Genomic DNA, 15,515 nt, shown 5'->3' with positions numbered 1-15,515 from the left:
ACAAGAGCAATTCTTTCCTAAGGTTAGCACTTGAGAAAATCAGTTAAATGAGAAAATTAAGTTTCATGTCCAATCCTTTTATTTTTTTTTTTTTTAAGACCTTTCAGTTTTTCTCTTCCAGATAACTTTCCTCAAGGAACTCCTCCTATGCTCAGAGCGATCAGACCTATTTACCTACCAGTGTACCAGAACAGCATTGCACTATGCAACATGGAGTTTCTTGCCTTTTTTTTTTTTTTTTTTTGGAAGGAGTTTGTCTTCTTAGCCAGGTACCACAGCCTTGGAGGTACCACAGCGTTCCACATTATCTTGTGTCCCAAACGAGTATATAAAAGCTTCGTGTTCGATTATACTTGAATGATGGCCAGCCAGCTCCAATATTCTAGCCACCACCTGATGGCCAGCATTTTTCCCACCTTTTAAATAGTGGGTTCGGTGACGGAGGATCTGCTCCTGGGGTGCCCAGCCTGACAGAGGCAGGTCTGCACTCTGGTTGGCCATCTCTGGGGCAGCTCCAGCTGAGACAGGATAATGAAAGACTAGAGCTTGCACACCTGCGTCGCACAACAGATGGAAAGTGAGAGCTTCAAACAGGCTAACCCAAGAATAGAATGGCTTTGGCCTTTATTTAAATTTGGCAATTCCAGGAGCGTAGGCCCCAGGCCCCAAAGAGTCGTGACTGTCCCTTTGGCTTCCTATGTCACCAGGTGTTGAAGCTCTCTGTGGTGGCCAAGGTGGCTGAGGTAGAGGGCTGGTGAGGAGTGTGGCTGGGGAATTTAGGATGAGCACATGCATGTGGCTGGAGGCTTAGAAACTCATAGTGCGCAGGCTTATTGGAGGATTTTCCCTCTGGTGACCTCTTAAGGCTCTCCAGGCCATCACTGTGCCAACACCAAGTACAAGGCCGCCTCCTGCCGCCACAGGCACGGCCCAGGAGAGCACGTTGGGGCCTGCTTCAGAATGGTCTTGGAGGAGCTGGCTGTTCCTCAGGGTGTGGAGGTAAGGGCTCTCCTGTGGAGAAGGAGAGGGTCAGGGGTTAAGGGCCTCGGAAAGCCACCCATCTGCCCACATCAAGCTTGCTTAGTCCCTATCCTGGTGATGGTGTGATAACCTTGCATGTTTTCACATTCATCCCCCAGTTTGTAAGCCTCCTGCATCTACACTGTGCCCAAACCTTCTGAATGAGGATGGGTCTGCAAAGTGGTCAATACCTAGCTAACCTCCCTCAGTTTCTCACCAGCATCTCCTCTCCTGTCAACCAGATTTTGAAAGATTGGGAACCAATAGGTGACCAAAGGAAGAGAGTCCTGGGGGCTGCAGAGCCCCCACCTCTGTTTCCTCTAGGCCACCACTGTGCCCATCCTCCCTTAGGAGTTCCCCAGGAGCAGGGACAACAGTCAGCTGCTTAGAGGACCAAGCATGAGGAAGGCCCCGAGGGGAGATGTTTGGTTCTGCCTCCCTGGATTCTCTCCTTCCTCCATGAGGAACATGATATGGAGCTCTGGTTAGGAGCTGAGAGAGTGCCTAAGGGTTAAGATGTGACCACAGTCATGGTCCCATTGGCCACGTTCAGAAATAAGCACATCACAAAGGAGCCTGGGTCATGTCTTTTGAGAGGTATAAACAGGAAAGAGACCAACATAGGTGTTTCAAAGGCAGCAGCAGTAGGGTGAGGGAAGGGAACAGTAGTCTAGTTGGGCAGCACCTGAGCCTGGAAGGCTGTGGCTGTCTCCCTTGGGCAGAGATGGGATGAGCCTCCAGGAGGAACAGATGGTGGGGTGAGAGAACAGACCTGGGAATTGTGGGCCTTGTCTGGGAAGCTCCCCTTTTTTCTAGGAACATAACATGTCAATGGCCATAGAGGAAGCTGGGCCTCCCCTCTGGATGCTCCTGTGGGCAGCTGGGACCAGGGAAGAGTTTCAAGCAGCCTTGATAAGACTTGAGTGACCTTCTATGTAAGCCACATAGTGCCTGGCAGTGGTCACAGGATGCACAGGAAAAGGAGGGAAGAGCTGGGGAGCATATTAGGAGCTTGGTCAGAAGTCTGGGTGAGGGTAGTAAGAGAGAATGTGTGGGGAAGGGAGGAAGGAGGAGTACAGGCTCCCAGGACAGGCACAATGTCTATTCTCTCTACACACCCCCCACCCCCCTGCTACTGCACCACTGCCCATTCATCTTCCTCTCATGAGTGCTGCACCCATGAGACCTATTGCTCTTTTTATCCCACACCCTGAGGAGCTGTGACGTCTCAGGGACAAGGATGAATGGTGAGATTTGAGAATGGTGCCAGTGAATGAAGTGCCTGATGTAAAAGCACCCAGGGACCTCCTTTGTGCCCGGAGGTTTTGGGGACCACCCCATTCTCCCAAGCATCTGTTTCACACTGGACAGGACAGGCAGGATGTTAGGACATTTACTCACAGGAGAGGGGCACTTGAGTTTGGTTCGGCTGTGGGTGAAGTTGTTGGAGGTTGTCTTCTGGCCCACTGGTTCCAGCTGAGGAAAGGAAACCATGATTTCCTCCACTGCAGGTAGACCTTTCAGTTGGAGGAGCATCTCTACCTGACTCCCTCCCTCTGCAAGGGTGGGTTGACACCAGCAATAAGTGCAAGATTCACAGCAGATCCCAACTGCCCTGGGCCAGAGCTGGACCTGACTTCTGGACCCTGAATATGTGCCCGGGATTGACCAAGGAGGACCCTGAGGCCCAGCAGACCGACCCTGGTCGGTCCCACCATAGTGAGTATGTAGGAAGGCTTGACCCAGAACTTCCATCTCCTGCTTCCTTTCTGGGTGGTTGTGGTTACAGACACACCACATTTGCAATTTTATGAAATGGTGGTAATCATATTTATCAACTCTAAGTGTGTGGGGCTAGTCACTTTCAGAAAAACTTTGAGAACATATTGGTTACTATTCTTGGCTTGTCAACCTTAAGAAATTGAAGTTTCTCCCTTGAGCTACTACCAGGTATGTTTTTCACATAGATATAGAGGTTTACTTGAAACATTCCTGGAGCAATTTTTGTTCAGAGAGGTTCTGCTTAATACTTTTAATCCTGAGATCCTCTGAGAGTGAGCTAGAAGCCACCGTTCACCCCTTCCCAGCATCCTTAGTCAACAGCCTGCCCGCTGACACATGGCCAGCACTGAGAATCCTGACGGTGTAGCATCTACCCTTAGAATCTGCTTCCCTGCCTGGTCCATGAGCCCCTCTGCTCCTGACCCCCAGGGACTGCCTGTGAGGAAAGTGAAAGGATGCTATGTCAGCTAATGACCACACCTTGCCCGTGACCTTGCTTTCTGTTGTCCCACAGCTGCTCTGGCCCTGAACAAGACACACGGTGACTGGCAGAGCAGTGGACACACCCCTTGGGGTCCTGGCTCTGCTGCTAAGAGCTGTGAGGTGCTACGCAGGCTCCCAAGCTGCCCGACAATCCACATTCGGCTGTTGCAAGCATCAGATGAGAAGATGAAATGAAAGCATGCTGAGCAGGAGTAGTTTACTTATGTATCATTTCTACTTTTTTCTTCTTTTTTTTTTGTAAGATTTGAGAGAGAGAGAGAGAGAGCATGAGTAGGGGGAAGGAGAGGGAGAAGCAGACTCTCCACTGAGCAGGGAGCCCAATGCAATGTGGGGCTCTATCCCAAAACCCTGGGATCATGACTTGAGCTGAAGGCAGATGCTTAAGACTGAGCCACCTAGCTGCCCATTCATTCATTCATTCATTCATTCATTCATTTATTTATTTATTTATTTTAAAAAAAGATTTTGTTTATTTATTCGAGAAAGACAGATGGGCAGAGACACAGGCAGAGGGAGAAGCAGGCTCCATGCAGGGAGTCCGACTTGGGACTCGTTCCTGGGACTCCAGGATCATGCCCTGGGCCAAAGGGAGTTGCTACACTGCTGAGCCACCCAGACGTCCCACACCCAGGTGCCCCTTGTTTCTACTTTCTTAGAGCTGAGGAGGCACATACTCATTGTAAAGGAAATGCTACCGAGTGACAGTATAGATGCTCAAGGTTGGGTTGGCTGATTTCCTGACATTCCACGAGCCCAGGAACTAACTGGCACAGAGGAAGATAAAGATCATGTGGGTTTGATGACTGCACTGATTTCTCTCTCCCCCTGCCCCCAAGCCTATTTCTCTCCACCACCTCACCCATCTACCCAATTTCCTTGACCCCAAATGGAGGAGTTCTCATTTGTTCCTTTTCTTTTGAATTCCAATTAACATACAGTGTAATACTAGCGTACAATATAGTGATTCAACACTTCCATACAACACCCAGTGCTCATCACAAGTACACGCCTTCATCCCCATCACCTAGTTAACCAATCCCCTTACCCACCTCCTTTTTTTTTTTTTTCCCCTCCCTTTTCTACTTCACCTAAAATCTATCTCAAATCTGACCACTTCTCTCCTTTTCCAGTGTCATCACCCTGGGCCCATCCACCTTCATCTCTCACCTGGGCTCCACTAGCCACCTCCTGATCTAATTCTACTCTTCCTTCCCTCAAGTCTCCTGCCACATGGCAGCCAGAGGGCAAACCAGATCCTTTGGCTCCCTTTTTGGAAGCCATCCAAGGACCTGGCCCTACTCTTACTCACCCCTCTGACCTTGCTCACTTCCCTCTAGTTACACTGGCCCTTATGCTGCTCAGGCACTTCAAACTCATTCCTGACTTCGGGCCCGCACAGGTCCTATTTCTTCTGCCTGGAACTCTGGCCCTAGACCTCTGCAGGCCTGGCAGATCCTTGATATTCAGTTCTCAGTTCATATGTCACTTGGTGATGCCTCCCTCTAACCTACCATTACTGTAACATTACCTGGCCTTTTTTTTTTTTTTTTTAAGCTCTGAATATAGTCAGACAGTCTTACTGATGTGTTGCATTTCGTCTGTCCTTTCCCCATGAGTGCAAGGATGTTCCGTTCCCCAGCACCTGGGGTAGTCCCCACTGCATAGTGATGCTCAATGGGTAAGGGAATGTGTAGAAGAAATGGAGTCAGAGTCCTCAGTGGAGAAGCTCAGGCAAGAAGGCTTGGGGCTGGCCACAGGAAATGAAGTTGTTTCTCCTGGAACCCACCTTTCCTAAGCCAGATACTGCAGATACCAACCATGTGGCAAATAACAGGGCTGGGGCAAGGTGTGGTGAGCTGGGTGGGCCTCTAGTTTGTTTTGGGGATTCAAGGAAGGCTTCCTGTAGGAGCTGGCACCTGATTTGTTTGTTTGTTTTGGCACCTGATTTGAATGTTCAAGTGGCTACGAGTTAGTGAGGAGAAGGTTGGAAGGGCAGTCCACAATAAGGGGATGAGCAAGAGCAGACCCACAGACCCATGAGATACCATGGGTGGTGCAGGAAACTTCACTCCTCACTAGACTGCCCAACTGCCAATCAGAGGGGTGTGGGAGTGACTGTTGGAGAGGTTAATTGGGGCCAAGTCTCCGAAGGCCTGGTGTGCTATGCTAAGGGGCCTGGCCTTTCCCCTTTGGGGAGGGGCAGGCCGTGGAAGTTTGGTCAGATATTCAATTAAACAGATTGCTGTGGCTGCCCTAGTGAAGAGATCTAATGCAGTGGCTTGTAAACACTGTACAATAATAATAATACAGGGGAGCTTCTGCAACCTACTGAACCCAGGTGCTACCCCAGACTAATCCAGAATTTCTGGAGATGACGTCCAGGCACTAAATAGTGTGGTGTTTGGGTTATCATTTTAAAGTCAATTTTTTATTGAAGCTAACTTATATATAGAAACAAGTATAAATCATAGATGAACAGCTGATAAATTATGGTAAAATGAAGGAACTCATGCAACCAGCAGCCAAATTAAGGTACAGAATATTACCAGCACTCAGAAGCTCCCCTCCCACTCTTTTCCAGTACTATCTTTCCCCCCACCCAAAGACCATATATTAATTTGCTTGTTTTTGAAATTTATAGACCTAGTTGCATTTGGCTAAAGTTTGCTTATTCTCTGTGCTGTAAGGTACTCCATTACATAAATATGCCACATTTTGATGATCCATTCTATTGGTGCACATTTGGGGAGCATCCTGCCTGGGGATTATGGATGGCGCTGCTGTGAAAATTCTTTTGTTTGAGCATGCATCTTTTGTTTGAGCCCATGTGTATGTTTCTGTTGGGGATACACACAGGGATGGGATCACGGGGTCAAAGGGAATCCAGATGTTCAGCCTTAATGGCTATGCCAAACTGACTGCCAGTATTAATAACCTCCGGATTATTCTAACCTCTAATCAGAGCTGAGCATCGCTGTTCTAATGGCATGGTTAACCATTAGAGTCAGGGTCATCAATTAGGAGGTCACTCAGCACCTAGAGTGATGCAAATGTCAGAGGACAGCAAGATTTTTAGGGAAGAAAAGGCAGCAGTGGGAAATAGGCATCAGAGAAAAGAAGGAAGAAAGGGAAAAAAAGAAGAAGAAGGAAAAAGGAAGATGAAAACACTGCCTTGTGCTACTGGTGTTTCTGGATTTGGCTTTGCACAGGTCTCCGGAGGAGGCATAATCTGTTGAGCAGAGGGGCAGGAGATGAAATAGTCTAGAAGTGTGTTTGTTGCTGCAGTAGGGTAGCCTGTGAGTGTTGGCCAAAGCCTGCAGACACTATGTCATCAGACTCTTGGAGTGAGACGTGAATTCACTGGTTATATATGTGCTGACCCAGTTGGGGGTGGGAAGGCTGGTGGGTGCTGTGGCCAGGACACTAGGAGATTTGACGTGGGTTCTAATCCCTGCTTGGCCGAGAACTGGCTGTGTGATCCCAGGCAAAATGCTTCAGCTCCCTAGTTCCAGAGCATTCTGCAAGATCTTCTCGAGTTCCAATGGCTTATCTATATGTCACTCTAGGGGTCACCAGAAGGAAGTGATCTGAAAAGTTGGCATGATGTAATAGGTTTATATCTGCGATGGTTTGGGATGAAAACACTGGACTATATAATTACTCCCCCAAATTATATGGCACAGGATAAAACACTCTTAGATGATTTCAATTTAGTTTTGCTTTGTTTTGTAAAATTAGGGGCATGGGTAGGACAATGGTGGCTGGGAGCCCTGGACTAACCGGTTGGGTAGTGTTACCAATATGGCTCCATGGCAGCGTTCACCTTTTGTTTTCCTACCTTATCCCCTCCCACTTGCCTTTATGTATAAAAGCCTCAGGCCTGGGCCAATGGGGAGAACCACCCAGCTGCTTTGGAAGAGGAGACTAGAGCTGTGTTGTTAATTCATGCAGAAAGAAACCAAGACCAATAGGCCTGACTGTGTTCAGGTCATTGATCTGGTCATCATGCCCCAGAAAACTCCTGGAGCACCAGGGCATTACGTGGGCTGGGAGTGCCGCAGGTAGGAAGACCACGCCTACCCTGATGGAAATGCTGAGAAGGAAAGGTGAAGGGGCTTTAGCATCTCAGGCTCTTCTTAAAATCTGTGGATCTGGGCAGCCCCAGTGGTGCGCAGTGGTTTAGCGCCGCCTGCAGCCCGGGGCATGATCCTGGAGACCTGGGATCGAGTCCCACGTCGGGCTCCCTGCATGCAGCCTGCTTCTCCCTCTGCCTGTGTCTCTGCCTCTCTCTTTCTCTGTGTGTCGCTCATAAATAAATAAAATCTTAAAAAAAAAAAAAAAAAAAGAATCTGTGGATCCCCCTGAGCTCTTGGGGGGGGGGGTACAAATCAGTGCACAGATACCCACTCATTGGGGAGAGGGATTAAAGTCATGGGACTCCATCAGTGAAGGACAACTGGACTTCAAAACTGCTCTCAGGAATGATATTGTGCAAACTTTGGAGAACAAGATCCCCGTGGAGGTTGGGTGGGAGGGAATTCAAAGATGTTTTGACTGTAGTTCCGAGTCCTGGGCTGACAGAGTGTGACGAAAGCTTTAGCAGTGGGCAGAATGTGGTGTCAACAGCAGGAAAACAAAGGGAGAGGAAGGCTGAGTCTGTGATTAACTGGGCCAAGGATGGAACCTGCTGGCATGCTGCTCTGGGGAGAGGAGGTGGTGTGGCTAAGGGGAAGGCAGCGCTGGGCCTGCCGGATGAGGCGGCAGGTGTGGGAATATTTGCACAGGGAAATCCTGGCAGAGAGGCAGCCAGCCCGAAACTGCAGTAAAAGCAAGAGTGTGGATTTGTTTAGTCACCATGGGAGAAATGGGGGAATGCAGGTTGGGGTGGGGATTGGGTTACCCGCTGAGCCAAGATCAAAAGAAGCCACTGGATTGGAAAGGCATTTCATTTGCTCTGTGCAACAGGATACAGCTATTGGGGTTACTGGTCAAGCTCTGTGCCAGCAGGGCTGATTGCAGAGGAGTGGCCAGCCCGAAGAGGCAGGGCACAAGGCCAGGTGGCCCCTCAGCTGTATGTGCATTTCCTACGGTCCCCATGATCCTCATAAGAAAAGATTGGAATAGGTGATAGCCTGGGGAAACAGGCTGGGTGGCTCTTTTCTTTTTGATGCTTAAATAATCATTGGGAACATGTTGAGACTAGGGTAATGGGGCCTGGCATTCTTTGAATGCTAAGGATTGTGTTGGGTGCTATGCACATGTTACCTCAATTTTCTGAGATCTGTGTCATTTTCACTTCTTTTTTTTTTTTTTTTTAACAGATATTGATAGGATCAAAGAGAGAACATTTGCCCAAAGTCAGATAGGAAGGGGTTGAAGCCAATTTCATCTTGTTTATCTGACTACAAGATTGTCTACCACCACCACCCCAGTACCCCCTGCCCCAGTACTGGGAATTGCTAAAAAGTTGGATCTGTCAGGACAAATAAGTTGTGCCACCATTTCGAGCTTTGGGGAGAAAGGAGCCAGCAGGTTTTCTGTTTTGGGGAATGGTCAACACCCCTGGGTTGCCCTCTTGGACACGGCGTATGGGGCACTCACCATGTTGTTCCAGAGCGCAATGGCCATCTCGGCATGGCCCCGTTCTGAGAAGTGGAAACAGTCCTCTGAGAAGAAGGTGAGGTCAGCGCTCCCTCTCTGTGACCAAAAGCAAAGGGATTATGTTCCTGGGGAACAGAGGTACCACCACCCACCCCTGCAGGTGTCCTGGGCATTATTCCTTTCGATTCTGCTGCCACTTGGCTGAGATATTGATGGAAAAACTCCTCAATTTTGGAACTTTGAAAAAGACCTGAATTGCATCTACCCACAGTCCATCCCTTTTCCTTTTACATCCCTGCCCTAATACATGAGAAAAAAACTTTAGGAAGCTTTCCATTCTATCCAAATTGAGCAAATAGCAGGACCATGCCCGGGGAGCTGGGTCACTGTTAATTTTCTCCTTTTCTTTCCAACTACAAGTTCCAATCATACTAAAAAAAAAAAATAAAAGGAAAACAGAAAAAGCAACCCCTTGGGAACCCTCTTGGAACCATATGGTCAGAAAAAGCTCAGCTATAGAAGGAAGTACATCACCTAAGAAGAGCCTCTACATATGCGCCCTCCAGAAATGCCCGCAGCTTACACTGTTCAGGGGGACAAGAGTGTTTTGGAAGAAAGGCTGCACAACCACCGCAAAGTCCTCGCGCTGCAGGTACTGGGGCCAGTAGGACAACCTGGAGATGCCACTCTGTGGATGGGGAAGAGGTTCCTCAGCCCCTGGCAGGACTTGGCAGACGAGCTCTAGTCCTGCTGCCTGGGGTTGGTGGTGATGGGGGGACCCACCCTAGCCAGAGGTGACTTCAAGGGATCCTCTAGCGCACATGCATGTGCTCATTTCGTCTGCACCCAGGCATGAGCACCACCCATTCTGTTTCAAAGTCTCTGAGGCTCGGTCTGAGTGTGAGCAGACTGCTTGGGCCAAAGGTGAATGGATTATTTATCCCCTATTCTTGCTGCATGAAGAGCTGAGTTAGAACATGGGGTTCCAGTTCAGATCCAGCTCAGATGGGTAGCATTTCAACACCAGCTCCCCAAAATGCCTGTGAACGTGGGGGATGAGCGGCTGTGTCAAAAGGATAGATGTGCTTCTCCTCGAGAAGCTTAACAGTCAATCTGGAAAAATGAGACGCAGTGCAAAAAATATGAGAACCCTCTAGGGCTTCAGGGCCAGTGAAGGTAGACTGAAGCTGATATGGGGAGATACCTGAGGGCAAAGTTTAGTCAGGGGAAGCATCTCCGAAGAGACGGGAAGACATGCCCTGCACATGAGGTGGAGAGGTCACAGCAGGGCTCGGGGGAGAAGAGGGGGCGCTGTCAAGAGGGGACAGCATGAGCAGAGGTGGACACAGAATTGGGGACGGAGGTAAGCAGGGCTGGGCTAAGCCTTATGATCTGAGGAAGGGAGGGAAGGAGCCCAACAGGGCCGTGGACACTTCCCCTCCTTCCTCTGGGTGAGGGATGGTGCCCAGCCTGTGGAATCTACTCCAGTCCCCAGGGCTGGGAGGCAGGGCTTCTTGCAGCTTCCCCTTGGAGATTGTTCTCTTCACCTTGAGAAATGTTTCAGGGGCTATGATCTACCTTTAGGGAGCAGCCTTCCTCTCAGCAAACCCCTGCTCCCTGGGAATAGAGGGAGCCCCCAGCTGGGACAGGAACGGGGGAGAGGGGTACAGCTTCACCTGGAAGTTCCAGTTCATTTGCTTCAGTTCTTGCAGCTCCAGAGAATTCTCCTGGGAACGTCTGAGGCAGGTGCAATTGCTCCTGTGGACAGGTACCCGGTTGGCTGACTGCTGCTAGTACCCCACGTCCCCAGGAAGGAGGCCTGGACCCTGTGCTCTTTGCTTGGGAGGATGGCAAATACACAGGTGCCCCCACAACAGAGCCTTGGGTGATTCCCAGAACCAGGTCACAGTCTAATTCAGGGGCACTGGGGGTAGCAAGTGCATGTTTAAAGAGAAGGTGAGAGAGCTGGCACCTGATATCTGGGTCTCCTTGCCACCTGGCTGCTCCTGCCCCAGCCTGGGCTTCCTCCAGGGAAGGGCTGGAGGTTTGGAAAGACAGCCATGATAGCCTTATCTTCTTCCCATTCCTCAGACCTCCCAGCTCCATCTCCAGCAGCTTAGGACTTACTCTTGGGGCTCCAGAGTGGGGAGTCTCTTGGGAGGGTCAACTATTTTGAGACACACTGACCAGGGAGAATGGAAGATCTGAAGGTTCTGGAGGGACCATTCACCCCTCCCAGCTATTGGCTGTACCACCTGGTGCCCAACAAGAATGGGAACAGGCTGGTCACCTCTCCAGCAAATCCATTTGACCCCAGGTAGGACTCCTCAGCTCCCTTCAGAATCTCCTCTCCCCTAGCAACAGCCACAGGACTTCTGGGTGACCCTGTCGCCTCAGAAGATGGCAGCTTCCCTCCAGGATCACAGCTGAGCTTTAATAAATGCCAGCCCTCGCCAGAAATTTGTCTCCTGTACAACATACCTTAGACCCAAGCCTGGCTTTCAAGGCTGTTCTAATACTGAAAGGCTGCCCCACAGGGACCAAACACATCACATGCATTTCTTTCAATCCTCCCTACTCTGCAAGATTTGACAGATGATGAGCAAGAGGCCCAGAGAAGTTATGTAGCTTGTGCGCAATCCTGTAGCTCCTCAGTGGCAGAGCCAGATACAGACGTTCAGCTGTCTCCGAAGCTCATTGGTTCGAGGCTGTCTCTCAAACACGGAGCAATCACTGGAGTTTGGAATCAGAGACCATGATTGGGGCCTAAAGGATCATTGGTCTGTGCCTCTCACTTTACAGCAAAGCGAACTGGGGTCCAGAGAAATAAAGTGACTTGCATACAGTAGGCATTCAATACTGTAGAGGTATTTCCAAATGATTTTCCAGGCCCCTGGCTAATTGCCAAGGTCTGTCCTTTGGACAGGATCACCTGGCTAAGCCCGCAATGGTTGCCTATGGTGGCATCTGTGAGCCCTGCTGTCCCCAGGCGCCCTCGCCCTGGGACTGTGTACTTACTGAGCTGCCAGGGGCAGGTCACATTTCCCACCTTGGTTCTGGTGTAGGCCAGCCAACTCCATGACCTCTACCACGTTGATAAAAGCCCTTGGAAGCTGTGGGGAGCAGAGGGACGAGCTCTGTTAGTCCCCAGGCCATTGTGGGGGATATCAGTTACTACTGGAAGGAACCTAGGGCCTCAGCTACAATCAAACTTCCTCCTCCCCAGTTGTTTTGCCAATAAAGAAACTGAGCCACAAGGAGGGGATGTGACTTGTATTTGCTGTCTTCTTTAATGGCTCACTTTATAGCATGGGAAGCTGAGACACAAGCTGGTTGGCCCAAGTCGCATTGCTAGGAAGCCACCGTACCTGGCTCCAGACTCGGCCAGTTGGCTCCAGAGGCAAACTCTTCGCCACCCAACAATACAGTCTAATTCAGTCAGAATCTCTCTTACAGAGGAGTTTGGCATCTGCCCCGCCCCCTGCTCCCTTATCTCCCCTCCAGGTGTCTGCTCACAGGGGGGCTCTGCTCAGCATGTGTCTCACTGAACACAGCTTTCCTAGATGTACCCAGTGAGGGAGAAGGTTGGATGCTGGAAGGAAATGGGACCCAGACACCGGCTCTTGCTCTTCCCTACCTCCTCATAGAGGATGTCCAGGGCCTGTTTGATATGCCAAACATACTCCTCGGCTGAGCGGGTTTCCTGTGAAGAGAGCAGGGGGCTCTTGTCAACCCCAGGGTAGTGGTCTTATGACAAGTACAAGAGGGCTTGGGGTGATGGCACAGTGGGGCTAGGATGGTACCAGACAGGCTGAGAAGCCCAGCCCTTGTTCTGGGGGATACTGGTCTTCCTTTGACCCCCTACTAGCCACCGTGAATAATCCCCACCCCACCTCTATCCACAGTATCTCAAATGCAGAGGCAGACTCTGACCGTGCTGGGCCCTGCCTCTTCTCTGGTCCCATCTGTCACCAGCCTCAGGCCTCTGAACCATGTCTGTGCCCTGAGAAGTGCACACTCTTTCTTTTGGGCTAATGGCCCATGCTGGCCCCATTACCTCCCCCTAACTTCTATCCTTTTGACTTGGTTCAAGAGTCTCCTCCTCTGACCCATTTCTCGACTGGAGGCTGATTTAGCCTGAGTTCCTAAAACATGACCTGAGTTAATCCTGGTGGTGGTCTTCAGGTCTTTTCCACAAAAAGATGCTTTCAGGAGTACAAATCTGACTTTGCAGGAGGGGCTGGTATTCTGGGGATAGTAGAAGCATTTTCCTGTTACCAAGTGTCCACAGGCAGCTCTGGGGTCTCTTCTGGCCTCCTGGACCCTCTTGAGTCCAGGACACAATGGCATTTAATCCCTTGAGGTTGGGTCATTTCTGCCTCTAGAGGCTGGGCAGTAATGGAGAGGCTAGAGGGGAAGAGGCTACGGAGTGGGGGAGGGTAATTCTCATCCAGACTTCAGTAGATGGTCTGAGCCATGAGCAGTGATACGTGCTTTATTCCCCTGCCTGTGACTCCAAACATTCTACCGAGGTGTCTGAGTTATGGCAGCTGCTCTTTTCTGGCCAAATAAAATACAGGACATCCCCAACTTTGAACAAGATGTATTCCAAAAGTTACAGCTCCCCAAAGACTTTAAGTCTGGACATATTTCCCCATAGAAACAACATCAGGAATAGGTTTGTAGGCCGGCTGGCTGAGGCCGGTTTGCTCACGATGTTCTTGGGGCAACAAGCCATCCTACTGGGACTGGTTTAATTTTATCCAGCCTTGTCGATGACATCGTTTCAGCCTCTCCTTGCACATATGTGCACACGCACACACCATAAAAACATCAAAAAATGGGTAGGGATTCCAGCACATGTGGGGTGAGGCTTGCTAGTTACGCACTGGATACCAAAGAACAGTATTTGTGTACATAAGAGCAGTGCCTGAAGACTGGGTGCATCTAGACACTTCTGGAGTTGGGGAACCAATGCAGCCACTGTCCTAGGGGCCACTCAGCAGTGGGAAAGGCCCAGGTCTGCCCAGGCAGGGTGGGGTGCCTGGGACAGCAGGCCAGGGTAACTTCCATGGCGTTCGGCAGGGGCCTACCGGATTCTCGCAGTAATGACACATGTCGTTGCTCCCAATGAAGAGCGTGATCAGCTTCCAGTCACTCTCTAGGTCGATTTCCTGAAGGGACAGAAGGCGCTGAGTCCAAACTTTAGTAGTGGCGGAGGAGGGGGAGCATATGTAGTGATGGTCACCAGGCTAGACAGCACTGCTCCCCACTTCACCCTCTTGTGCCCCAGTGGAGAAAAGATACCAAGTAGAGGGTCTCTGACTTTCACCTTGGTGCCTGGCAAGGAGCTCCAGAGAGCAGGCTTCGTGTGTGCATGTGTGTGTGCCTGCTTACACAGGGGAGGATGACTATTTTTCCTTTGAAATCCTAAGAAAGCTGCAGTACATCATGGAACGTATTAACATACCCATGAAATGTGATCTAAATGCCTTCAAAGGAGCAGGAGGCAAAAGATGGAACTAGAAACACAAGCCCCGAACTGCCTCTTGGTAGAGCTCTTCTGGTCTGAGTCCAGGGAGAGGGGACTGGTGGAGACAGGAGGAAGAACCTGGCCTGGAGGAAGGGGTGGGGGGAACGGGGAGGCCCTCAAGGAGCCTGCCTTCGGCTAAGCCACCACCATAACAGGAGTCCTGCCAGGCGCTGAATTCTGAATTCTAAGGCCTAAACACAAAGCATTTTTACAAGTGCCAGTGAGAAATCTTCGAGGGGCTGGGTGAGCGGGAAGGAGGAAGGATTGGAATGAGCAGCCTATTTTTAGAATTCAGAGTTTACATAATAGGGCTCCGCAAAGCCAATTCTTGGGAAAGGTGGGAAACTGCCAAAGGCCAAGGCCAGCTCCGCTCTCTCCTGTGATGGCCTCGGGGTGGGGTACAGAGCCTGGGTCAGGAAGGGGCAGCAGACAGGGTGCATCGGTGGTAAGGCCTGCTTCCCCAGGCTCATTTGATGCCTCTTCAAGACCAGCAGGGGCTTAAATGGTGCAGAGCGGGCCCTTTTGGGGCCAATGCAACCCACTCCAGATAGCTGGAAACAGCCCTTTCAGAGTGGCCCAGGGTCCTGTACTCACGGGGTGGTTTTTCATTCGCTCCACCAGGTCCCGGGCCTGGGCCGGCATGTCCCTAGATGAGGAAGAGAAAGGAACTTCAGAGCTGGCTGCAAAGCAAGAGCTCAGGCTGTAGGATTTGGGCCTGGTGACACAGGTGCTTCAAGGAGAGAAATTCATATAAAGCTTATTCCTTCAGAATGCATCCTAAGGCTTTTCGAGTCTCAAGAAATCTCAACCTAGTAAAAATTGAAGATTGGCCAGGGACCTCGAAGCCACACAGATGCAGACCCTGCCAAGGGCTAGTGTGCATCCAGCAACCTCCTTCTGCAGGCCTGGTCCTCCCCCACAGCCACTGGGGTTGGGATTTGGTCAGCTTTCCCGGAGGGATGATCCCTTACATTCCACTCAGCTCTTTCACTGCAAGCTGAGACTGTTCAGATCTTATTCGGCTGCCTGTTTTAAAAATAACCTTTTGTATATTTGAAAAAAGTCACAGCCTTAA

At 50.4% G+C, this 15,515-nt stretch overlaps 1 protein-coding gene across 7 annotated transcripts in view; it reads right to left on the bottom strand.

The window, feature by feature from the left end:
- Positions 1-225: 225 nt before the first annotated feature.
- The window catches only part of PLB1 (phospholipase B1), a 136,965-nt gene continuing 121,675 nt past the window's right edge, over positions 226-15,515 (bottom strand). For 3 of the 7 annotated variants that reach the window (XM_038561153.1, XM_038561154.1, XM_038561155.1), the window contains 9 exons: positions 15,035-15,086; positions 14,001-14,081; positions 12,545-12,610; positions 11,926-12,020; positions 10,584-10,665; positions 9,491-9,595; positions 8,908-9,003; positions 2,422-2,496; positions 226-1,011 (listed from right to left, as the gene is read on the bottom strand). In XM_038561153.1, coding sequence (XP_038417081.1) covers positions 808-1,011; positions 2,422-2,496; positions 8,908-9,003; positions 9,491-9,595; positions 10,584-10,665; positions 11,926-12,020; positions 12,545-12,610; positions 14,001-14,081; positions 15,035-15,086 — 856 coding nt within the window. In that variant the 3' untranslated portion in view covers positions 226-807. Of the gene's footprint in view, positions 1,012-2,421; positions 2,497-8,907; positions 9,004-9,490; positions 9,596-10,583; positions 10,666-11,925; positions 12,021-12,544; positions 13,156-14,000; positions 14,082-15,034; positions 15,087-15,515 lie in introns of those variants that run through there. The other 4 variants (XR_005372266.1, XR_005372268.1, XR_005372267.1 and 1 more) reach the window with 4 other exon arrangements.

The sequence above is a fragment of the Canis lupus genome, chromosome 17, assembly GCF_011100685.1.
Source record: "Canis lupus familiaris isolate Mischka breed German Shepherd chromosome 17, alternate assembly UU_Cfam_GSD_1.0, whole genome shotgun sequence".
In the NCBI taxonomy this organism is placed as follows: domain Eukaryota; kingdom Metazoa; phylum Chordata; class Mammalia; order Carnivora; family Canidae; genus Canis; species Canis lupus.
Note: the sequence above shows the minus strand (reverse complement) of the source record. Positions and strands in the feature narration are given on the sequence as shown.